The 23,417-nt window shown below is 49.7% G+C and overlaps 2 protein-coding genes and 1 long non-coding RNA gene across 5 annotated transcripts; 2 read left to right on the top strand and 1 right to left on the bottom strand.

The window, feature by feature from the left end:
• Positions 1-4,980: 4,980 nt before the first annotated feature.
• LOC140681881 (uncharacterized) lies at positions 4,981-9,565 on the bottom strand. Of its 3 annotated transcripts, none has more exons than XM_072922519.1 (2): positions 8,635-9,565; positions 4,981-6,733 (listed from the first exon to the last, which is right to left on the bottom strand). In XM_072922519.1, exon 2 carries the CDS (start codon positions 6,722-6,724, stop codon positions 5,636-5,638), a length of 1,089 nt encoding a protein of 362 aa, XP_072778620.1. In that variant the 5' UTR covers positions 6,725-6,733; positions 8,635-9,565; the 3' UTR covers positions 4,981-5,635. The 3 variants fall into 3 exon arrangements, with proteins under 3 accessions (XP_072778620.1, XP_072778618.1, XP_072778619.1); XM_072922517.1 differs by having other exon boundaries at positions 4,981-7,153; XM_072922518.1 differs by having other exon boundaries at positions 4,981-7,156.
• Positions 7,626-13,877, top strand: LOC140681992 (uncharacterized). Its single transcript, XM_072922821.1, has 7 exons — positions 7,626-7,640; positions 8,453-8,709; positions 11,568-11,885; positions 11,944-12,350; positions 12,606-12,787; positions 12,935-13,055; positions 13,660-13,877. Exons 1-7 carry the CDS (start codon positions 7,626-7,628, stop codon positions 13,668-13,670), a joined length of 1,311 nt encoding a protein of 436 aa, XP_072778922.1. The 3' UTR covers positions 13,671-13,877.
• An 87-nt stretch (positions 13,878-13,964) lies between these two features.
• Positions 13,965-15,546, top strand: LOC140681774 (uncharacterized). The gene is made up of 3 exons (XR_012052952.1): positions 13,965-14,254; positions 14,601-14,717; positions 15,093-15,546. It is a non-coding gene; the product is annotated as an uncharacterized lncRNA (long non-coding RNA).
• The last annotated feature ends 7,871 nt before the right edge of the window (positions 15,547-23,417 follow it).

Below are 23,417 nucleotides of genomic sequence, written 5' to 3' on the forward strand. Positions count from 1 at the left end.
TCTCTACTACGGCTGACTGTGACAAGCTGTAGTCCCTGACTGCTTGTTTGGGTTTGACTGGAGGGGGGAGAGTTGACAGCTCTGCTTGCAGCCTAACACCAGTGCTGTTCCTAAGGGCTTCCCTTTGAAATGCTCTGTCTGGGGCACCTCTGCCAGGCACCTCTCTGACGCACACCAATTTCTTGCCCCAGATGGGTGCAGGATATGCCATCAAAGCTGTTGCTGCAGCAGCATCCTGGGAAGAAGCCTCCTCTCTGCAGCCTGAAAACCCGCGCATGAGCAGTTTGCCCTGCTCAAGCCAGGAGAGAAAGAAGCGGTTCCTGAAGCTGCTGAGTACGTCCTGGGGATTTCTTGTCCGAATGAGCAGTGTATTCTAGTGTGTGTGCCTCAGCAAGAGCTGTAGCACATGTTCCTTCTTGCTTTGGTGCTGGGAGAGGAATTTTGGACTCCCTGCAGAAGCCACCGTGGTGCTTGGATGCAGCAGGGAGCGCTTGGGGAGTTCCTTTTGCCTTTGAGGGCAGCTGGGCTTGGGTGGGCTTTGCCTGAGCTTCCCTCTAGAGTAAAGACAAAAGCAGAGATTGTTTTGGGAGCAGCAAAAGGCTGCGACCTAGCCAATGACTCAGAGGAGGTGTGTGTGCTAGTCTGGCCAAACTGAGCAGAACAGTTGGCTTGCTAGATTCTCTTTAGACTCCTGACTTGTCACGAGTCATTGGAGACAAAAGACTTCAGAGAAATTGATTGGCTGTAGGGCTGCTTTCATACTGGTGTTGTTTCTATGACTGTACTTCTGTTATTCCTTCTACAGATTACATAGGCCCCTGCCATCTAAATCCCCACTCTAAGGGCTTTTCACATGAAAACAAAGGAAACTTGCAGCAAAGCAATCGAGGAAGCGGAAGAGATGACCAGGACCACTTCAGGATTACTTCCTCCAAATGCAGCTTGGGGCTGGACTCACAATTAAAGCCCTATACACCCTCAAGCCTGTTGGACAATTCCCTTCCTTGTCAGCCGTAGAATAAGGCTCTATGTTGACTTCTGAATTGGCCATTCTTTCTTAAAGATGGAAAGTCCCTCTTAAGGGCATTCTGGTGTGTTTTGGATTTGGCCTGTGTTTTGTAAATTGGCCTGTGGATAATTGGATTGGAATGTGTCTTCTTCCTTGACCACCTCCAGCCTACACTGCCTTTGGAATGCTGCCCATTGGCTAGCTTGTGCCCAGCTGTGGACTTCTGGATGAGGCAGAAAGGGCAATTGCATTTCCCAGTGAAGAGCAGGGCAGCCAAAACATCCTGTGGAGATACAGGCTTTCAGCTGTGCTTTCAGAGGCTTTTGGTTCCTGCTCGCTGTAGCTGGCACCTCTCCTCTGGGACTGCTCCTGCCTCCCACCTGGCCATGTATTATAGGTACGAGGCTCTGCAAGTGGAAGGAAGAAGGTGGGCACGTCTGCTGGCAGCACAGGAGAGCAGAGAGGAAACGGCCTGGCAGGACCCTGGCCAGCGAGGCAAGGCACCCGCTGGACCTGCTCTTTGTCAACAGAAAAGGACTGGTGGGTGATGGCACGCTTGGGGTTGTCTGGGGCTCAGCAATCATGAAAAGCCTCTGTGCTTAAATGGGTTTGTCCCTCTTTCTGTGCTTTCTGTTGTCCCTGTGCTCTGCAGTGCCTGCCCAGGGGCTGTATGGCTGCGTGGCACAGCTGAAGTGCAGGAGGGCCTCATTTGTCTGCCCTTTGAGGTGCCTGCTCACGGCAGCCTTTTCCATCTGCAAGCTCCATCTGGAGAGTGACTTCCTCCCTGTGTTTAGTCCCGGAGGCCAGGGCCTGTCATCTGCAGTCCCAGGTGGCATTGAGGGCTACCCAGTGCCTCAGGCTGGTGTGACCCTACCACCAACAACAGGAGACAGTGGTAGGTGTTTGTTTCCAAAGTCACATCCTTCAGGGGCAGTGTGCCACGTGTGTCCTTTGTCCAGCCCAGCCCCAGACCTAAGGATCAGATGCAGGCACTGCTGCTGCCGCCGCTGAAGTCAGCGAGGATTTGGTGGTTGGTTTCCATCCCAGCAGAACTGGTCACTTATGAAGCCAGGTGCTGATGGTGCCCTACAGATCTCTGGGCTGCACAGCTTTGGGGGAGCTGTCCCTTCTTGTTATTCCCCATCAGGGAAAGCTGTACCTGCCAGGTGTGCGTCAACAGGGCAAACAGGGAGTGCGTGAGTCTCTTCCATCTGTGTCTGCCGAGAGTGGTGGCCTTTGAGATTAAGTGGCACAAAGTCAATTGCTTGTGGTCCTGTTGGGAAGGATAGATAAATATGATTGTCTAGCAGAAGAACCACAATAGTACAGCCAGGATGAATATCATGCCCCCTACTGGCCGGACAACAACCTTACCTACAGAGGGGTCCAAAAGCCAAATGGACTGTTCCATCTCACCCCCCAGAATGTATGGTTCACCCCACACCTGTAACCCTCCCCTGAAGCATCAAGTGCCTGTAACCCCATTGGCCCAAGTCTTGTTCCAGCCCACCTTGACGCCCCCCTGATAAGGGGTCTCCGAGGGGCCAGACGCGCTCTTGGAACTTCCTCCCTCCTCCTGGATCCCTCCTCTTGGAGTCCCTGCTCTTCCCCTTGTGTCTCCCCTCCCCCATCACCTCAGGCCCTGCCACGTGCTGTGTCTAGCAGCTCGAGGCAGGACCTCTCTCCATCCCGAATAAACCTTATCTTCCAAGAGCAATCAACAGAGATCTCTCCTCTGTATCCACCAAAACCGTGCTGGAGCCCGCTAACGTCTTTACATGGTCCCTCTGTGAATATCCATGTTAGGTAATGCTGCTAAACCTGCCTGTAGCACAGCAGCAGAGGAAAAAGCCTCTCAGCTCTGCAGGTGTGATAAGCTGCCACTGATGCACAGAAAATCTGCATTTTGTCTTTATGAGGAAGAGAAGAAGTGGTTTAGCAGTGAGAGAAGGAGGAATGGTTCTTCTGATCTTTCCTTCTGTCTCATACAGGCAGATCTCTGTGGCTCATAGGTGTGCCCCTGACTGGCAGCAAACGGGGGAATCCCCAGAGCCATAGCCAGGTTGGGCCATGAGATGCTGGGACCAGCCGGGACCATAGCCCTGGGTGGGCTCACCAGCTAAGTGTGGGCAGACTGTGTCTTGCAGGTCGGTGCCACAGACAAAGTCCATCAGTTTTGCCTGTCTGGTGGCCAGGTCGAGGAGGATGGTCTCTGCTTGGATATCCTGGTGCAGGACCACATTGTCCTGCTGCTGCAATATTGCATGGCCTCCAGCATCCGGAGGAACAGCCCCGCACCACCTCCTCCAACATGGAGCCCCCATGGCAGAAGGAAGTCAAAGAGGTTCTGAGAGTGCTCAGGGCGATCCATCACCAGCAAGAAGCTATTAGGGAGCTGCCACAAATCCAAGAGCTGAACAACACCATGGAACCCAGTGGACACCTTGTCCAGCAGCTCAGTCTCCAGGAGCATGCAGATTCTGTAGGGTTGCAAAAAGACCACAAGGCCATCAGCAGGGCTGGTACCGTTCAGGGCTCTGGAAGCCCTCACCCAGCCCAGGATGCTCTGAGCCCTCCACTGAGCTCACGCCCGCTCTCCCTCCAGGTGTCCTGGTGGTTTCCACTCTCCCAGGCCTTGGCTTTCCCTGCCTGTCCCTTGCTGTTTTCTGCTGTCGGCCCGAGTCACTCACCAGCTCGCCCTAATGACCGATGCGATCCCGTGACACACATTCCATGGGCACCGGTGAGCCAGTGGGAGCAGCGGGCTGAGCTCAGATCCTGACCTGCGGAGTCCCCGCTCCCTGTCCTCCACCGTCCCCCTGCTCCGTCCCTGCCAGCCCCACAGCGCACGTCTCTGCCAGCCCCAAGTAGACGGCGCCGGGCACCGCGCTCCTGCAGGTAACCCAGTGGAATCGCTCCTGCAGGGCTCCTGAGCCTTCCCTGTGGGCGAGACGCGGCTGTCGGCGCTCGGGCCGGGGCTGGGAACAATCCCCGACCTCCCCGCTACGTCCCCCGAGCAGCCCGGGCCGGGCACCTCCACCCGAACGGGGCAGCGGCGGCTCGGGACGGGCGGCCGCGCTACCGAGCGGCTGAGCTCGGTCCGGGGAAGGCGCAGTGGAGGCGGGGGTGAGGCCTTGCTACGTGTGTCCTCCGCGGGCCCCGAGAGGAGCCGGAAGCGGAGTTGGGGCCGGAGTCGTGACAGACGGAGCCGAGGCCCGGCCATGCTGCCCAAGACGCAGCTACTGATGCACGCCCGGCAGCGCCAGCGGCAGTACGGCGAGGGCCGCCAAGGAGGAAGCGCTGCCGACTGCTCTACAGACTCGCTCCATCATTTGAACAACACTGCTCAATCCATAGACCATGAAACAGAAAGAGAAAAATCACCCGGTTGCAGGAATGCCCAGAGTGTGCAGTGAAAAGATGAAAACAATGGACCCTTGCAAAAGTCCCCAGACCGTACCACTAAATGAAAAGGCATGGATGCTTGCACAAGTTTGCAGACTGTGCCAAAAAAGGAAGATAAAAAGACACTTGCATGAGTTCTGTAGTTGTACAGCAAATCAGGGCGGGAAAAAAGGACACCTGCAGAAATCCACAGAGTGTAAAAGAAAAAGGAAGAAAAAAGGACACGTGCATGTGTCTGCAGATCCTACAACCACAGAGATAAAAAATGGATGCCTTCAGACACCATTCAGGGGCAAGAGACACTCCCTTTTGAGCTGAAGCTGTTGGCAGGAGCTTTACCAAAAATATGGCATCATTATTGCGGCTTTCGGGGGTCACTTGCAGCTGTCCCCCGTCCCTCCCCGGCCCCCGGGGCCCCTCCGGCTAGCTGTCCCCTCAGGGGACCGGGGTTTGCCGCGGTCCCGCTGCACTGGGCTTACCAGACAGCGGCTGGGTTAGCACGGTTCGAGCGGCTGTGCGCCTCGGTCGCCGCAAGGAGTCGAGATAAAGAGACAAAGAGAGGTCAGTTGTATGCAGTCCAGAAAGATTGTATTGCCTGAACAGTTGCAGGGACAAAAGACCCTGGGCTACTGCCCAGATACAGTTTTATACAGCAAAATTAAGAGATAAGGTCCAAACAATAGAGACAGTGTTCAGCATGGGCTCATCAGAACCACCCCAGGGGTCAGGTCCAATGGGAACTGCTCAGGGGTGGGGAGAAGGGGGCTTACAGAAAGGTGCTGAAGCGAAGCTTTCCCGAAACAAAGGGGCATACATAAATGTATCTTTCCCTCATACCTAAATGTATCTTTTCCTCAGCTTCCAAATCCCAAGGCCTTTCTAAATCCCTTCCTCCACGATACCACGCTAGCGTGATAGCAACATCTCCCTCTTTTTTACTTAATAAGATGAACGGTGCCTTGGGAGAAGGTAAAACTGCGGCTTTTAAACTGCGGTGTCTTTCTGCTTGTCGTCTTCCCACCAATCGCTCTCCGTGACGGCAGCAGCGATGAGAACAGGTGCGGAAGCTTTAGGCTTCGAGGTGATGACCTTGGAGATTATTCGCTTAAGAATCCCAAATGCTAACAAAACTAAAAACAGTGCAATTAGAAAGTAAAAGATGTCTTTTAAAAGAGACACTGCCCACCCAGAAAGGTCCCAGTCTTTAAGCAGATTTTTAAACTAATCTTCATTTTCTTGCTTCACACTCCCAATGAGGCTTCTCATTTCCTGAATGGACGAGTGGACACTCTGGCCTTTAGATGACAGATCAAAACAACACAGCCCATCAAACTCTTTACATCCATGACCACGTGCCAACAGCAGGAAATCAATAGCTGCCCGATTTTGGAGGGTAGCCTTTCTGGTTATTTCCTCGTCTTCTAGGAGGTCACTCAGGGCTGTTGATGTTAAATTTGCCTGCTTCGTCACCCAGCATTCCAGATTGCCTAATTCACTCAATGCTTTTGCTGCCGCAACCCATGGTAAAAACACAGAGACGGCAACTCTTTTGGATTTTGCCCAATGGTAAATTTCTGCATCACAATGTTCATCAAATTGACTTGCACTTCGCTTAGTAATTTTTGTCTCACCTTTTGCTCGCCCGATTGGAATTTGGGTCATGTTGGGGGAAGCAAGGGTCAGATGCCCGAAAGTGCATGGACCTCCGATAAGACGAGAGGGGATTCCTGGGTATGCTCTGTCCCCACAGATAAGAAACACTCCTTTGTCCAGCTTGCGGGGACGGAAATCAGTGGTGGATGCAGATTTCAGCTTATAGACAGCTGTGCACCATTGACCCGCCCTGAATTCCACCTTGTACTGTTTGACTTGCTCATATAATTTTACTTCTTTGGTTGGGGAAAAATCAAATTGAATGCAATATTCAGCTTTTGCAGAGCCCAGGAGTTCTAATTCCTGGGGCTCTCCCTCAGCAGAGGGCAAGTCTAGGATCCACTTTTGCCACAAAATGAGGGGGTTTTGCACTGGTATTTTCCCTACTCCAGGTATTTTATTTTCGTTCACCTGCTTTTGCAAGCGGACCAGACCGATTGGAAACTCATCCCCCTTACTTGGAACCCCTACTAAACATGTGGACATTGGATTTTCTGCTGAGGCAGTAGACAAACACATGTGATCTTGTTTCAAGGCTTGGGCGAGTGTGACCCACACATTTTTCTTGGGCTGTGAAACAATCCACACGTCCACCGTGCACGGGTAGATGGCCATTGTCTGGAACCAAATGATGAGCAGGAATGTGGAAATTGACATTCTGCTAGTCTGAAAGAAAGATAAAATCATATAACAAGGTAAACTAACTCTGAAAAAGGTACAATTTGCTCTGCCAGGATAAAGGAAAAAGATTCCCCCTGCTCCTACTTTCCCCCTTTGCGAAGGAGGAGGCCCTGCAGACCCCGGAGTCCTCGGGGTTGCTGCTGCTGAAGCAACCACCCTTTCCCGCGGACTTATCACTGAGTCCTCTGTCATTAGTGTAGCTTTTCTCGTGCACTCCTCAATGAGCTGATCGAGTGTGGGTGGAGGCGATGCTGGAAGGGCCAGGATGACTCGCTGACAGGCTTCATTTGCATTTGTGGTGGCAATTTCTAGTGTGAGCTGATCTTGGAGCTCTGGATTCTGCACCCTTTTCTCGACTGAAGCTCTCACTCGATCCACAAAATCCATGAATGGCTCTGCAACAGACTGCTTCAAATCGATATAAGAAATGACAGGTTCTTTAGAAGGCATGTTAAAAAATGCACGTTCTGCTGCATCCCTGGACAGGTCTAACACTGGTCTGGGAATGCCTGCTGCTTGCTTCTCAGCTTGGCTCCAATCACCCTCACCCACTAAATGTTCTAAGGTGATTTCCTCATCTTCTATATCTGTGGAATGGGTTGAACTCTGCAAAATTTCTGGAAGGAGGTCTCCTGCAAGCCTTTTCCAAGTTCTCTCCCACAATCTAAATTCAGATTGAGGGAGCAAACAGCTGAAAAGACGTCTCAAATCAGCAGGGACAAAAGTTTTGGAACTCAGAGTAGCTTTTAAAATGCTCTTAAAAAATTCACTCCTTTCTCCAAATTCACGTTTTGTTTTGCAGAGTTCCCTGATACTGTCGTATGAAAGGGGTTCCCATTTAGGGTTTTGTCCTCTTGCATTATAAACAACTGGGGCCATGAACGGAGGATCGGTGCCTCTGACCAGTTTCTGTTTCCCGGAGCCGACAGTCTCGGAGCTGGCAGCTCCGGCTCTGCCGTTGCCGAGGGAACCAGGAGCGAGAGGGGGGGCGGCTTGTGTGGGAGTGGCCGCGGCTGGAGGGGCCGTGTGGAGCAGGGCAGAGGCGGGGGTAGGGGGTGGTGACGGAGCTGCGAGGGGAGGAGCTGAGGGCTGGACCGTGGGCTGAATCGCCGCAAGGGAGGAGGGGTTGGGATTGGGGATGGGCAAAGGGAGGGACACGAGGGCTGGGGGTGTGTTCTGGGCTGGCACGGGGAGCAAGGAATTCTGGGAAGGAGAAGGGAATGTCCCGATGCCGCCTCCATCTTGTGGTGGCTGCACAAGGGGGTTGGGGGGTGCAAAGCAAGGATTTTGAGCTGCGGGAGCGGAATCATGAGATGGAGAAGGGTCAGGAACTGAATCTACATCTGCGCGGTTAGTTTTTTCAAAGCCGGGGACGCGGGGGGTTGCAGGGGACGCGATGTGACCCTTTTCTCTTCCCCGGGCGTCCCGAGTGTCTGCACTCTCTTTCACAAAGTCATAAACGAACAAAAAGATTCTCATAAAACCTTCTTTCACTGAGGGATCTCCTGCCTTTGTCCTTTCACTCAACACTGCACCCACACGCTTCCAAAACTGTCTTTCATTCACATCTTGCTCTGTTACCTCCGAAAAACGTACAGATACCCATTTAACAAACTCTTTCACCAGACTCTCAGGAAGTTTTGCACCTGCTCTCCGCAGGGGTTCTTGAACTTGTTTATAAATCTCTTTCTGCTGTGTAGTCAGCGTAACACCCATCGCTGGCTGCACAGCAAAGTCTCACCCAGCTGCTACAGCAAAAACCCCAAAGTTCTAAAGACCCGGCGGAGCTCCCGACACGCCTGCGCGCTGACGTGTCCCCCCTTGGGCACACGGGAGCCTGACTCCAGTCTCCTGGCTGGACCCTCCCCGCCAGAACCGAGACTTACCCACCGCCGTTCTTCAGAAAACACACTGCAGCAACGGTTCCCGACTCCGCAAACAGTCTTCCGGGTGTTTGGAAGGTCCCGTTCGCATCCACGGGCACAGCGCCGGACAGAAATCGGTGCCTGTCCCCGCAGCGGCAGTCCTGCCGGGCTTGTGTGGAAGGGCGAGTGCCCACACCACCAGCGCGGTCCGAGAGCTTCTCCCCGCGGAGCTGACAGCCTGCGTGGCGATTTTTTCGCACCGCTCGCCGCTCTGTTGCTCGCGGCGACACCGATCGCAGTGTCCGGAAAAGCTCCCAACCGGTGCACTGCCCGCGGCGGCCGTGGCGTGTTCGCTCAGACCGGTGCAATGCCCCACGTTGGGCGCCACTTGCGGCTTTCGGGGGTCACTTGCAGCTGTCCCCCGTCCCTCCCCGGCCCCCGGGGCCCCTCCGGCTAGCTGTCCCCTCAGGGGACCGGGGTTTGCCGCGGTCCCGCTGCACTGGGCTTACCAGACAGCGGCTGGGTTAGCACGGTTCGAGCGGCTGTGCGCCTCGGTCGCCGCAAGGAGTCGAGATAAAGAGACAAAGAGAGGTCAGTTGTATGCAGTCCAGAAAGATTGTATTGCCTGAACAGTTGCAGGGACAAAAGACCCTGGGCTACTGCCCAGATACAGTTTTATACAGCAAAATTAAGAGATAAGGTCCAAACAATAGAGACAGTGTTCAGCATGGGCTCATCAGAACCACCCCAGGGGTCAGGTCCAATGGGAACTGCTCAGGGGTGGGGAGAAGGGGGCTTACAGAAAGGTGCTGAAGCGAAGCTTTCCCGAAACAAAGGGGCATACATAAATGTATCTTTCCCTCATACCTAAATGTATCTTTTCCTCAGCTTCCAAATCCCAAGGCCTTTCTAAATCCCTTCCTCCACGATACCACGCTAGCGTGATAGCAACACATTATGTCAGTTTTGTTTCGGCCCAGTGAAAAATCTCTTACCTGTCAGACCGTTAAAAACTTTGTGGGATGACACCAACAAGAAAACTCTGCCAACTGCTCTATGGATTCACTCCATCATTTGATCTGTTCTGCTCAAGTCTGCAGGCCAGGAAAAAAAATGGAAAAAGAACCCACCTGCACACGTCCCCAGTCTGTGCAAGACAAAGAGGAAAAAAAGGGTCACCCGCAGCAATCAGCCAACTGTATAAGAAGAAGGCAAAATTAAGACACTTGCACATGCCTGCACATCCTACAATTGCAGGGGAAAGAGAAGGATGCTTGCATTTGTCCACAGCCTTAACAGTATCAGGCGACAAAAAGGACTCCTTTGACAGGGCACACACTGTCCCAAAGCAACACAAAACCCACTTGCAGTGCATAACCCGTAGCTCAAAGCATCCAAGAGGAATGCAGAACAGGCACCAAGCCCACACACCCTGTACCTTGGCCACCAGTGCTTCTGACTAAAACTAGTTCCCTAAATTGGAATGCCTGTCATTCCTGCCCATTTACTGCGTGGCTAACATCAACCAGCAAATTGTAGGGCTCACTGAAGGAAGAACGATTTTTTTAGTGGGGAAAAGATGCCGAGGAACAAATGGCCCATATGTGTTTGCATGACACTGGAGCAGTGTTGATGTTGGCAATATGGCAGGGACACGTCCTCTGCACGGGGCAGTGCCCACGTCATGTTAATGGCCAGGGGGGCCCTTGGGGCAGCCCTCACAGTGTGGGTGCACCCATGCCTGTTCTCTCCACTTCCACCAGCTGCCAGGTCAGCCCTTCTCTTGACAAAGTTCTCTGTCCCACACTGAGCTCCTGGTGCCTTTGCAAAAAAACACTCCCTTTGGCTTGTGGGAAACCTGGCAGGTCAGATTCCTCCATGGATGTGGGTTTGAAATCTCTGTCATGGCCACGCTGGATACATGCTGCATAGTAGTACTGCATTTTTCAGTCATTTGCTGCACTCTCATTTTTGGCCTGCAGGAGCTGAGTGAATTGATCCTGGTTTTCCTGAGCTTAGCCTTTTCTTTTCTGGGCCGTATAGCTCACTGAACCACAAACTCCATGTCTGCTGCAGACAGCTGCAAGCACCAAACAGGCAAACAATCCAAAATGCAGGTTCTGTGGAATTCTTGTCCATCATTTCATTCTAAACCTCCTCAGAATGTGCCACAGGTAGAAGCAAACAGGTTCCAATCTCACAGGTAATAGGAGAAGGCCTCAGGTCAAGAACAGGAGTTCAGCAAATGGCTACAGGAACCAGAGGAATTTGCAAGGCAAGTGAGTGCTGGAGATGATGGAGGCCTGCCAAGCTGCCTGCTCTTGTCTTGCTGCTGAAATCCTGAATTTCATTGTGGTAAACAGGCAAAATGAAATTAAAAGGAGGCTGATGACTTCTAGAAAAAATGTGCCTATTTGTTAAAAACTAGAACAACAGAGGACGAGGCCTCAGGGTAAGCCTAGGGCCTGCGGGAAAAGCCAGAGGTAACTGTAACAGTGCCGTGTAACAACGTGTTTCTCCAGACACGAGGTACCCTTGAAAGACCTTGGGTGCGTCCCACCCAGGGATTTTTAAAGTCTCTTGCTGTTGCTTGCTTGGTGCGCTTTGGATCCTCTTGCAGATGGGTCCTTTTCTTGCTCACTGACACCTCTGTAAGATGGTGCAGTCTGACCAATCAGTTTGGAATACAGCAATCCTATTGGGTGGCTGGTTTCCCAATCATAGTTCGAGTTGCTCTCATCACCCTTTGATGTAACTTTTCTGGAAGATTCTTACTATTGCACCTTATTACTACCCTGCATTTCTCTGTTTAGTAGCCATATACACACACATAAATAACCGTACATTTAACTGAATAACTTATCACATTAATTATATAACACCTCATTATATTGATTAACATTCCATAATGGCTTAGTGTAATAATTAACTATTAGTAACTTTGCCTTTGAAAGTGAATTTATTTATAACAGCGTCTGCTCCGTGCGCTGGGACAGCCGGGCCCAGGGGCTGCTCATCGACCGCTCCCTCTTCGAGCGGGAGCTGCTCAGCCCGGGCGACGCCCAGGGGCCGGCCCCGCGCCCCTTCAGGGCCACGCGGTTCCGCAGCTTCGTGCGCCAGCTCCACCGCTACGGCTTCCACAGGGTGCCGGGCCGGGCTGGCTCAGCTGCGCCGGGCGATGCCGGGGCCTGGCTCCACTACAGCAACCCCTGCTTTCGCCGCGACCGCCCCGACCTCCTGCTCCGCGTCAGGCGCCGGAGCACGCCCAACAGGCAGCGGCCGGCGGCGGGGCGGGAGGGCCGCAGGTGCCCGCCCTGCGGCTCCCAGCAGCTCCCCGGGCGCAGCTGCTGCCGGACGGGCAGGGCAGGCGCGCTCGCTTCCAGCCGCTGCCCACGGAGCGGCCGCCGCTGCCGCCCGGCGCCCGCCCAGCGGCTTCCACCTGCTGCACCGGGACCGGTCCGTGCCGGCCCGGTGGGAGGGGCCGAGCCGCTTCCAGGAGCTCTATGGGCAGCGGCCACCGCCCGCCGAGCAGGAGGTGCTTCAGATCCCGCCCTCCGACTTGCTCGGTTTCTGCGGGGAGCCGCTGCTGCCGCTCGCGGGGGCGCAGCCCCGCAGCCGCTTCCAGGACCTCTACGGAGAGCAGCTGCCTCCGGTCGACCGGGAGCTGCTCAGGATGCAGCCCTGCAGCTTCCAGCCTCTCCACAGGGAGCAGCAGCCCCCAGCCTCTGTCCCGCAAGGTAGGAAAAGAGCTGTAGCTCCTTGCTTTTCCAAAAGGTCATGAAAAGTGACTGAACTATTTTTCCACAAGGATCTGTCAGCTCTGTCATTCTTGGCCCAAAATTGTCAAGCCTATTAAGCCTATTAGAAAGCCAGAAGGTTCTCTGTCTGGTTTTCCTGTGTGCTTCCTGTGATGTTTGATCCAGGGTAGCAATGGAGATCTGTGTCCCAGAGCCACATTGTGGAGCCTGACCAATGTGTTTGGATTCTTGCAGCTGCCTTGGGCACTTCAGCCCCCAGTGCTCCACCTGGCAGTGCTGCAGCATCAACAGCCTCCAGCTCAGCACAGAAGGCCCCTGGGGAAGAGCAATTGCCACCAGTGGATCTGGGCTTTGCCATAGAGCAAATGATTCAGGAGATCAGGAGGTCCCTGTCTGAAAGGTCTCCCTCTGCTCAGGTAATCCCATTGGAGAGGAAGGGAAGAGGCTGGGCTGAGAGCTTTTCAATGTTGTTACATGGAGAAGGAGAGTAACTTATCCTTGATGTGATCCCAGCAAAATACTGAATGATCTCTAATTTTCTTATTTTCTATTGTTCTTTCAAGGGGAATATTAATGTTGTCCCTGAGTCTTCAGAAGGGGAGCCTGTGGACCGAGCTGCAGCCGAGGAAACTCCATCTGGCACCGAGAGCTGCGGGAACAGTTCTCCAGAGCCCGAGGAGCCTGGTAAGGACAGAGCCCCCATTGGTTTAGAGAGGTGTGAGACGGCTGCTCTGAGGCTGCCTCTGGCAGGAGGGGAGATGAGAAGAGTTGAGTTCTTGTCTGCAGGGTTGGTGCTTCCCGGTGCCTTCAGTTCAAATCCTGCACTGGCACAACCTCCCCGAGCCCTGCCCTCCATGCTTCTGCAGAGGCTCTGACACCGCGTCCTCTGCTGTGGCAAGAGAGCAGGGAATAAGCCTGACCTTGTGGGAGTTGTGTCACCAAGCTGGCTGTCCCAATTTGGTTCATAACTCAGCCATCAGCAGCCTTCAGCCATTTCAGTGAGGACAGTGGTCACTCCTTTACTGGCACTGTCTCTGTTTCAAGCTCTCGTGGGTGCCATTTGCACTGTGAGTGCTGAGACTCTGTCAGGATACTTAAATACTTTATACTGTTCAGTTTTGAACACTTGGAAGGATCCCTGTTCTTTAAAGAGCAGGCTTCAAATTGCCAAGTGAGAGTCTGCCTTTCAGGCCATCTTTTAAAGTCCCTCATGGACGGACAATTGGTGCTCAACAAGGGACACTTGGGCAAAGGCCAGTATTGACTCAGTGTTTCCTTTGCTTCCCAGATCCAGTGTGATTGACTTCCCCAGGAGGGCTGCCCTGTGTGGCTGGAAGAGACAGAGGAAGAGCCTGTGACCATTGGGCAGGTAGAATTCCTCTGTCTCTCGTAATATTAATAGATGCGTATAGTTACATTTATGTATGTAGTTGTATGTCTCGGTTTATATAGTTACATTTATCTATCTAGAGGGTTAGAGATCTGAATAGTTAATTTATTTTTAGTTTTAAGTGTATATATTTATATATTTAGGTGTGCAGTTTTAGTTATAGATGCCCATAGTTGCATTTATACATGTGTAAGTTACATTTACGTGTATGTAGTTACAGTTATAGATAGGCATCTTTATTTTGATGTATGGGAGTTTAGTTACATAGATTGATGCCTGTATAGGTATAGGCCTCTTTTTAACTTCTTCCTCTGCTCTGCTTCCTCCCTCACCTCTTGCTTTTCCTCCTGTGCCCCCTGTGTCGCCTCTCCCTGTGCTGGGTCCGAGCTGGAGCCGGGACGGGCGGAGCAGCAGCTCCAGCCCGGGTGTCCCTGGAGCGGTGGGAGCTGCCGCTGGCCCCAGGCCCTGTCCCCTGAGGAGCTGCTGAAGGACGGTGAGAGCGAGGGGGCCGAGGGGGCGGTGACGCTGAAGGGATGGTGACCCTGAGGTGCTGCTGGGGCTGAGGGGTGTGGGGCAGCCGAGGGCGATGGTGGCACTGAGGTGACAGGGAAGTGGCACAGGCGGAGGGCGTGGCGGGTCTAGGGGGACAGGAAGGGTCAGAAGGGACTGAGGGGGTGAGAGGACTGTGAGGGGCTGAAGAAACTGAAGGGGGCTGGGGCTTTGCCGAGAGCATGGCGGGGCTGAGGGGATGGAGGGGCCGGCAGGGAGCACAGAGGGCTCCGGGACTGCAGCTCTGCCAGGCCTTGGAAGCAATTCCAGAGCCTCCGCTTTTGCCACAGCTGCAGTGAATCATTGAGGACAGCCGGAGACTGACGGGATCCATCAGGGAGAAGCCGCTGGCCAGCAGCAAGAGCAGGGATGGGGGACCTGCTGCTGCCACCCTGGAGAGAGCCCGGGTGAGGCACAGGGCCGGGGAGGCAGGGTGGGGCTGAGGGTGGCGGGGCTGAGGCCACGGGCACTGCCCGGCGGGGCAGGAGCGGGCCCTGCCCGTGCTGGGGCTGCTCAGCACAGCTGCCCCGGCTGGCACAGGGGCTGTCCTTGGGCAAGGCAGCTGTGCCGGCAGGGCCCGGGAGCTGTGCCGGCTGTGCCGGGCTGCCGGGGCTGGGGGACAGTCCCGCCGCGGCTGCGCTCACCACGGCCTGGCCCGCTCGGCTGCTTTTTCCTTCTCACCCTCCTGGGGAGGCTCTGAGATCTTCTCTTCCCTGATGGAAGTGCAGCTGCTGCCAAGGGAAAGGTCCCCGTACTGATTCAGTGTTCCCTTTGCTTGCCAGCTGTGCCTTCTGCCATCCCTGTCCAGGAGAGCTGCTCTGCACAGGAGGAAGAGGCTTTGGAGATGGGGCAGCTGGGGAGTTCTGTTTAGAGCTATACAGACTTGCACATAGACAGGAATTATTATATAGCTATGTACATATATGTGTTGCTATTTGTATAGGAATATTTCTATATGTCCTTATATTTATGGATGTATGCTAGGTATATATGCACATATATGTTTGTATTTACATATATGTTTGTATATGTACCTAAGTATACATGTATGTTGTATCTGTTTTTAGTTCTCTAGGTTTAGAGCTGTATAGGTATCTATTTGTATTGATGCAGTTATAGATATATGGCTTTTTAAAATAGGTATATTGGTATTTGTATTGGGGATATATATATTTTTATATGTATATTGATCTATTTCCATCTATTTATTGAGATTTACATATGTATCCAAGTGTATAGCTCTATGTTTGTATTGATGCAGTTGGATAGATATTTAGCTTGGCACAATGATATTTGTATATTATATTTGTATTTATAGATAGGTTTGGTTTATATATCTATTGATAAATACGTATGTATGTAGTATGTGATGTCTGATCTATATTTACATCTGTAGATTGTTATACATGTATATGTATTTATATATATGTGTGCATATATGTATGTATTTAATTATATTTAAATATGTATGGGGAGTATTGTATAACTCTATCGATTGAATTCTTAGTGCAGGGCTTTTTAGAGAAGGAATGAATATTCTTGTATTTCTGTATGGGCTGTACATTTGTAGTAATATGTAATAAATTTAAGTTGTTAGTGAAACACTTAATTGATTTTTGTGTATAGTGAGTTGTTGTAGAAGTTGGCAATAAATGCAAATTTTGTTATCTAAAGTTGGTATTTGTATAGTTTTACCTGGACTGGTTGTAATAATCTAATAAATTCCTGGTTTTAACCTTAATTGAGGTTTGTATAGTTCTGTATTGTCAGTGTGGATGTAGTAATTTGTAATAAATGACGTTTTCCAACTGAAATTGATTCTCATGTATTTGTTGCTCAGCAGTGCAGCTGTAGCAATCTGCAGGAAATGCCATTTGTCAGCTGCACTGGGTGTTTTGTGATTTGTGCTACCCAAAGCCATGAGCAGATGTAAATGCTGGAGGATTTTGGCCATGAAAATCTCTGGCCAAGCCCAGGACTGGCACTCAGGCTGGGCAAGGGAAGCACAGATTTGGGATGGCAGCAGAGCCACACATTGGCTCAGAACTCACTGCAAAGGCCTGCTGGGAAAACTCCAGGACTCCACTGAGAGTAGAACTCCAAGCAGGAGCCACCCTGGCGACAGAAATCATTCACAATTAAAAAAGAGAGCAAATGTGGCAAAGCAGACGTGGGGATAATCTGTGAGTCTGATAAAATGCTCTCAATCACCGCTGCCTAGGCACATCTGCAAAAATACTTTGTTAAAAACTGAACACCCCCATGAAATACAGATTTCACTTTCCCCTTTAATTACCTTGCTCTGTGAGTGGAGACACTCTCTCCTTTTCCCTGAGAATGTTTGCCCTTCAGCACCTGACATTAAATCAAAGGTTACATACTACCACTTGGCACCATAAATGAAAACAGCCCTGCCCTCATGACAGTGTTTGCAAAGTCTTCCCTCCTCCTGTCCCCACATCTCACAAACGGAACCATCCCCTTCCTGTCCAAAGTGTGCCTGAGGTGAGTGAGGGCTCCAGGAGCTCAGGAGGGTGCAAGAGCTCTGCAGGTGGAAGGTTTTGCAAAGCTTCCTGAGCATCAATAAACTCTGGCTTTGCCAGTCTTCCCCTGGAATATTGTCCTACTCAAGGATGATCTTGGAGGACACTGTGCCTCCAGCTCACTCAAGTAAACTTTGTTTCCTTCAAGACTTGAATAGAGGAAAATTAAAATTGTAATTGTTAGCGTGAAATTTGGGTTTTGATGCAGCTGGGTTTGCTCCATTATTTGCTGTGGGAAGTAGGGTAAAAGCTTTAAATTCCCAGCAGAATTTGATTACCAGCCCACACAGACCTGAATGAGACCCAGGTGTGTTTGCTGCACGCTGGTCCAAGGGAAAAGCTGGAACAAGTCCCCTTTTATTGCAGCTGGAGCCTGTCTGTACTGTTGTCTCCAGGGCTGTCTGTGGTAAGACACGGCAATCCAGCCAGAAACGGTGGATATGAGAGTTCCAACAGCAGCCTGCTTCTCCAGAGTGAGGGACGAGGCCAGCCCAAAAGCCTGAAAGGTGTTGTGGGTACTGGAGAAGGCCAGGCTGTCCTTGTGCAGGGATGGCCTTCAAAGGGGACCTCGCACCTTGTGCTGCTGACAAAGGACAGCTGGTGGCTTTCCACAAAAAGCTTCTTTTGTCCAGCTCTTTGACATGTTCCAGCCAGCAACAATTCCTGCTGCTCACACCAGCCCCTTTGCAAGCAGGAGGAATTTGTGGAAGCAGCCTGACAGCTTGGTGGCAGTGTCCTAGGGTGACATTATGGTGTTTGTATCTCCAATCATGTGTTCTGTTTATGTTTGATAATATGTTCTGTGCTTTCAGAACTGACTCTGAAAGTGAAGGTTTGTTTTGCCTGTTATCAGCCGGTTCACCTCCCCCCATGGTCTGTTGTCTAAAAAAGGCTAGTGCTGGCTGGCTGGCTTTTGCTTGCTTGCTTGCTTGCTTGCTTTGCTTGCTTCTGCTTTTGCCTTTGCTTCCTAGTTAGTTTAGCTAAGCAGTCCAATTCTTTCCCTGGACTGTTGCTTTTTCCTTTCCTCTTCCTGAATACCATCCAACCTGCTCTGGACTGGGATCTGGGAAACACCAAGGAACACCGGAGCCTGCATTTTGTGATCTGCAGCAACCATCCCCAGTGCTGGAGAGCAATCCCCAGCGTCCAGACCCGGGCGACCACTCCCAGGAAAGACTCTCTGGATTTGTTCATCTCTTAAGAGTGGTGAAAGAGTTTTGTTATCATCTGGTGTTGTTAATTTTTTTGGTGCTGGGGAGTGATTTGTTCGTTAAATAAACAGGTTCTTTTCTATTTCTCTCTGAGAAAATTTTTTCCCGAAGCAGGTGGGTGGGGAGGGGCGGTGGGGGCTTGTTTTCTGGGGGCTCCTTCCAGAGGGTTTTCCCCAAATTTGCCCTAAACTAGGACAGGTAGGAGAATAAAATACTCAGCTGAGTGTTATCAACTCTCTGCCAGAGCCTGCATCCTCAGCCCCTTATCTCTTCCAGTTGTCTCAGACATGGAAGAAGCAGCAGGAAATCCTGGAAAAGCAGAAGGAGGAGAGGCAGTGGCTGGTCCCTGGAGGCCATGGGAGCAGTGAGAGCCATCCAAAATAGGATCTCTGCTGGGTTGTGGAGATAAGTGACCAGCCACCAATGCTCTGTGTGAGGCTGGGGCCATCTGTGAATGTGAGCATGGAAATCTGACCTTGCAAAACAGAGAAAAAGGGGTCCTTGAGTATTTGCCACAGCTTGGAGGGGCTCTGAGTCACCTGCTTCAGTGGAAGGTGTCCCTGCCCATGGCAGAGGGGTTGGATCTAGAGGGTCTTTAAGGTCCCTTCCAACTCAAGCCCCTCTGTGAGTCTAAATTACAAACCCACGATGACAAAGAGAACACAGCAAACCTGGGTCCCGCTACATTATTGGAGGCTGCCTTAGTCACTTGTGTCACCCGGAGACTGGTTTGTCTCCAAAATGTATCTGGAGAAGTTTTCATGGTCCCACAGTATTTAGGTGTGACTTTCCTGGTTCAGGGCCCCAGAAGATGCCAGAAGAGATTATTTGCAAGCACAGAATTGGTTAAGCTGCCTGTGAACCTGATGGAAGAAGTGTACTCATGTTATTGTAGTGTTTACTGTGTACAGGTGATATTTTTTCCATTTTGAATATGCAATATTCTTCCACAATGTTTGTATATGCATAAATACTGGCTTTAAATCCTAATTCCATCTTCACACAAGGATGTGTAATCCATCAGAAATATTTAACATGGAGCCGTATTAGCTTTGGGCTTGATGGTATGGGCTGTTTAAAGTGTTTGATGGGGAATGGTAGCTCTAACAAATATCCCTCCTGTTAATTTGGGTCTGTCCTTTATCAACCCTCTTGCATAGAAATCACTTCTTTACAAGCAGAGACAAAATGAAATTCCTTAATACAGATGAGAATTGTACAATTCAGCCTGATTAAAGGGGAAGTTTTTTGTTATTGTGAAAAGACAATCTAGATAACGTGTTTGCTGTGCATCCTGGAGGAGACTTCGCAGTTAAGAATGGAAAGGAAAAAGACATTTCTGTTAAGAAGTGTCTTGAAAGAGCATTCTGTTTTACCAGAAGCAGCTACACTGATACTGACCTCCACAATTATAAATGCACAACAACCACTTCTATTACTTAATCTGGCCATGATTTTTAGCTGCAATTCCAAAATCTCATTAAATATGTTGCTGTGCTTAAAGAGAGCAGAAACACCAACATTTCTCATCAGCTTTCTGGGCTGGAAAGACCATTTAATTTATGTTCCCTTAGATGTCAGCTTAAACTCTGATGTGCAAACCTTAGGTCATTGTTGGACCTTATAAACTTCTTTAGCACTGACATAGACGCAAACCTGATATAAAATCCTTTAGGCATCGCAGTGATTTAGAGGGACAGGACTTCACTGTTCCATCACAGAATTTACTTGCCCCTGCAAGTCATTTTGACAGTGGAAGTGAAATCCATGCCTTGCTATCTGAATGCGCTAGGATTTTACTCCTGTCCTGATAGACAACAGGGAAAAATATTTGTTTCTATTATACCACGACATCTAAATCTTTGGTTTGAGAGCAAAAGGAAAATGTTACTTTAAGAAGTAATTTCTGCCTGGACTATTTGATATAAGGCAAGCTGTGGTCTGCTGGCAAAAGCAGCATTGTCCCTGTGGGTACAAACCCTCCTGAAGGATGGACAGACTGCTGTCACAGGGGCCACATCTGCAGGATGAAAACCCACCGTGCCGTTAACTCGATGCAAACTAAACACAAGTGACACAGCTCTTCATCCTCAGCAAGGACTTGCCTCTGCAGAGATGTTACTGACAGTCTCAGCTCTCGTTTACAAGTGTTGTTAAATTATCACACAAATCGACCGCCCGTCCCTCTCTTGCCCTTCTTGGCGTCCGCCTGCCGAGCTGCTGCTGAGAAAGGAAGAGGTAGAGTCCTTCAGAGCAAACAGAGACTTTCCAATGAGCAGGAACTTCCTCCTTTCTTTTATTTTCAGTGACAATAGAAGGGTTTGTCTGCAATCTCTGTGTCAGCAGGGAAATTGTGCTTACCCATCATGTCAAGGATCTGAATAACCTGGATTTTTATTGGTGTAAAACCCAGAGTGACCTCACCTTCTGCAGGAATATGGAGAGAAGAGTCAAAAGGGATTCCTGGAATGTTGCAATAAGCAGATAGTGCTATTAAACATATATAGATAAAAAGGGCATCAGAGATGCTGAATGTGGGCAAAACATCAATGTTATGTCCTGGCCATGGTATGGCAGCAGGGCCAGGGCAGTCATTGTCCCCCTGCATTCGGCACTGGAGAGGCCACACCTCAAGTGCTGTGTCCAGTTCTGGGCCCCTCAATTCAGGAAGGACACTGAGGGGCTGGAGTGTGTCCAAAACATGTCTTCAAGTCTCTTAATCATTTCACCTTCTCCCATTTGACCTGTCTGCTTGGAAGTGAGGAACTCTGTTTGCAACCCCTACCAAATAGGGAAACTATTTAGACTAAGACCTTTTTCCTGACTTTGGCTATGCAGAAATGAGAATGATTTTGTTTTCACTGGAAAAGAGCTAGAGTTTCTGATGGGATTTCTCAGTTTGGACCTTTCTGAAAGCTCCTGCACTTGCCTTGGTGGTTTGGGGCTGTATTGCAAAGCAAAGACAGAAGAATGACTGCAGCCAGGGAAAGAGAGGGTTTGCACCTGGCCCTGCCGTGCGGAGCCCAGCCAGCCCCGGGAGCCGCCCTGCCCATGCTGTGTATGGCTGCTTGAGCCATAATATCCTGCTGCTCAGCTTCCTTGAGAAAAGCTGCCATTTCTTTGGGAAAGGGCTCTTCACTAACAGTTTGACTCACAAGTGGCTCATTGATGTCTCTCTAATTCCCAAGTCCTTTCAGATCTACAGTTGCCTTTTAGGGATGTACCCCTGTTGCTCCTTTGATTTCTGTGGCATCCTCTTTGCCTACCATTTTCAGGAATGAGCAAGGTTCAACGGAAGGACTTGTCTTTCTTACTTCATCCTGGGTCATTTAATTTGAAAAGTTTTACACTTGGATTTTCAACAGTGAATTGTCATTGGCCAAGACTTCAAAATCTCTCCGCATACTCGTGTTTCAACGTGAAAGTTTTTACTCCAAAATAGTATCTTTCACTGAATTTTAGTAAAAAATTAAATGGGAGAAAAGTCTTCCACTTAGTGTTTTTGCTTCATCAAAATTCCATGAAAATACCATATTGATCCAGAACACAGTGCTTTATTTGGATACTCCTGAAAACTCCATGCCTTCCTTCTCCCCTTCCTTTGCTCAATGCAAGGAATACCAACATTTCTTATGCCATATTTGTTGCCAATATGTTTGTTTGAAGATCATGCATTTAGTAATGTTATGTTAAAATCATCTGATCTGGAATCCCTTCCCAACTTCAAAATTCACACACTTCATTTGTTACTCCAGCTGCACCAGACCTAGACGTCTCTTTCATCTACTTTCTCTGTTGTAATTGACCAGTCCTTACTCTCTTTGATCACTGATTTGGTCAAATAAGACTAAAATGCAATGATCCCTTGAAACATGGTGATCTAGTCAGTATATTTCATATTTTCCCATTTATTAGGTATCAAGACTTAATTCTGTCATTTAATAAATATCTTCAATGATATGAAATGAATAGAGACCTTCAGCTTTAAGAGGCAGAAGACATAAATTCCATTCAAATTGGCCCAGTAATATTTATTTTATCTTCAGAGTGACTCATGAACTGTTTCAAGTTTAGATAAGCAATTAATGCATCCATGACTCTTAAGAGACAGCAAAAAGATGATTTTGAGCAAGCAAATAATGGCTTTCTTTGGCACGCAGCAGACTCTGTAGTTTTAAAAGAGAATTTCGCTACATTTTGTGAGTTTTAAAGAAGTAAATGGAGAAAAAAAAATCTTTAATGTTTGGAAGTATCATATATAAATTTGCAATTGTTAATGTGAGAATCTACAGAGTATCCTGCTTAATGATACATGTAGTTGTGCTGTTTTTTTATTTGCTCATAGGTATGTTTGTGTAAATAACCCCATGTGAAGGATTTTTTCTAACACTTTGCAGGAATATTTAAATCTGATTTATATTCATGCTCTAAACCCTGTGTGTTGTGGAAAGAACACTAGTGCCTATATAACATGGTTTCCTTTTACAAAAACTCTTTTTTCCTAATAATTTCCAACTTGTTCCCTGTTCTGCTTGGGTCAACAGAGCAGTGCCACTCTGTCTCCATCTGGAATGTGTCTGTCTCTTTCTTCTTCGTGTTCCAAAATCACTTTCAATCCCTGTCTCCCACAGCTCTGCTGGATGACAAATAATTGCAGCAGCAGTTCATGATCTCAATACCTGTGCATTATTTGCTGCCATTCTGCAGAACCCAGTAGAGATGTGTAGGCTGCGCAACAATTGGTGGATTTCTCTATTTTCACACCTATATATTGTCATGGATTTAATGCTTCTTCTGCTCCCGAAGTCTCTCTAGGTCCATTTATCTACTGCTATTGCTCAGGGCACAGCATACCCAGTGCTTTTCAGCTGGAACAGAATTGTTTTAGCAAACATCTGTGTGAATGCTTATGCAGATACAGTATAAGATAGGTTTAGGAGAGCTGCATCATACAAAACAAGAAGAGTGTGCATTTTTAGGAGAATCTGAAGAAGAAGAGAGGTAGTTCTTACACACTGGACAAGAGCTCAAAGTGCCTATTGTTACAGAGCACCCTGCAGATCATCCTGTGCTGCCTTTGCGCTCAGCCTGAGGTGCCACGTGCTGGTCTCTGGGCTTGTGCATTGCCAAGGAGATCCCCGTGGAGGGCACTCCACAGCCCCGTGAACGCACAAGAACTTTATGACACATTTAAGGCTCACACACATGCAATAACCCTAAACCAAAGTAAAACACCACAACAAACAAAAAACCCCCAAGCAAACAAAAAACCCATGGAAATTTATTTACAAGTTATAATCAGTTGTCTCGTGTCCCCTCCATTCTGTTATCCAAACCACTGTCAATGTTAAGA

The sequence above is a fragment of the Taeniopygia guttata genome, chromosome Z, assembly GCF_048771995.1.
Source record: "Taeniopygia guttata chromosome Z, bTaeGut7.mat, whole genome shotgun sequence".
NCBI classification, from domain to species: Eukaryota; Metazoa; Chordata; class Aves; order Passeriformes; family Estrildidae; genus Taeniopygia; species Taeniopygia guttata.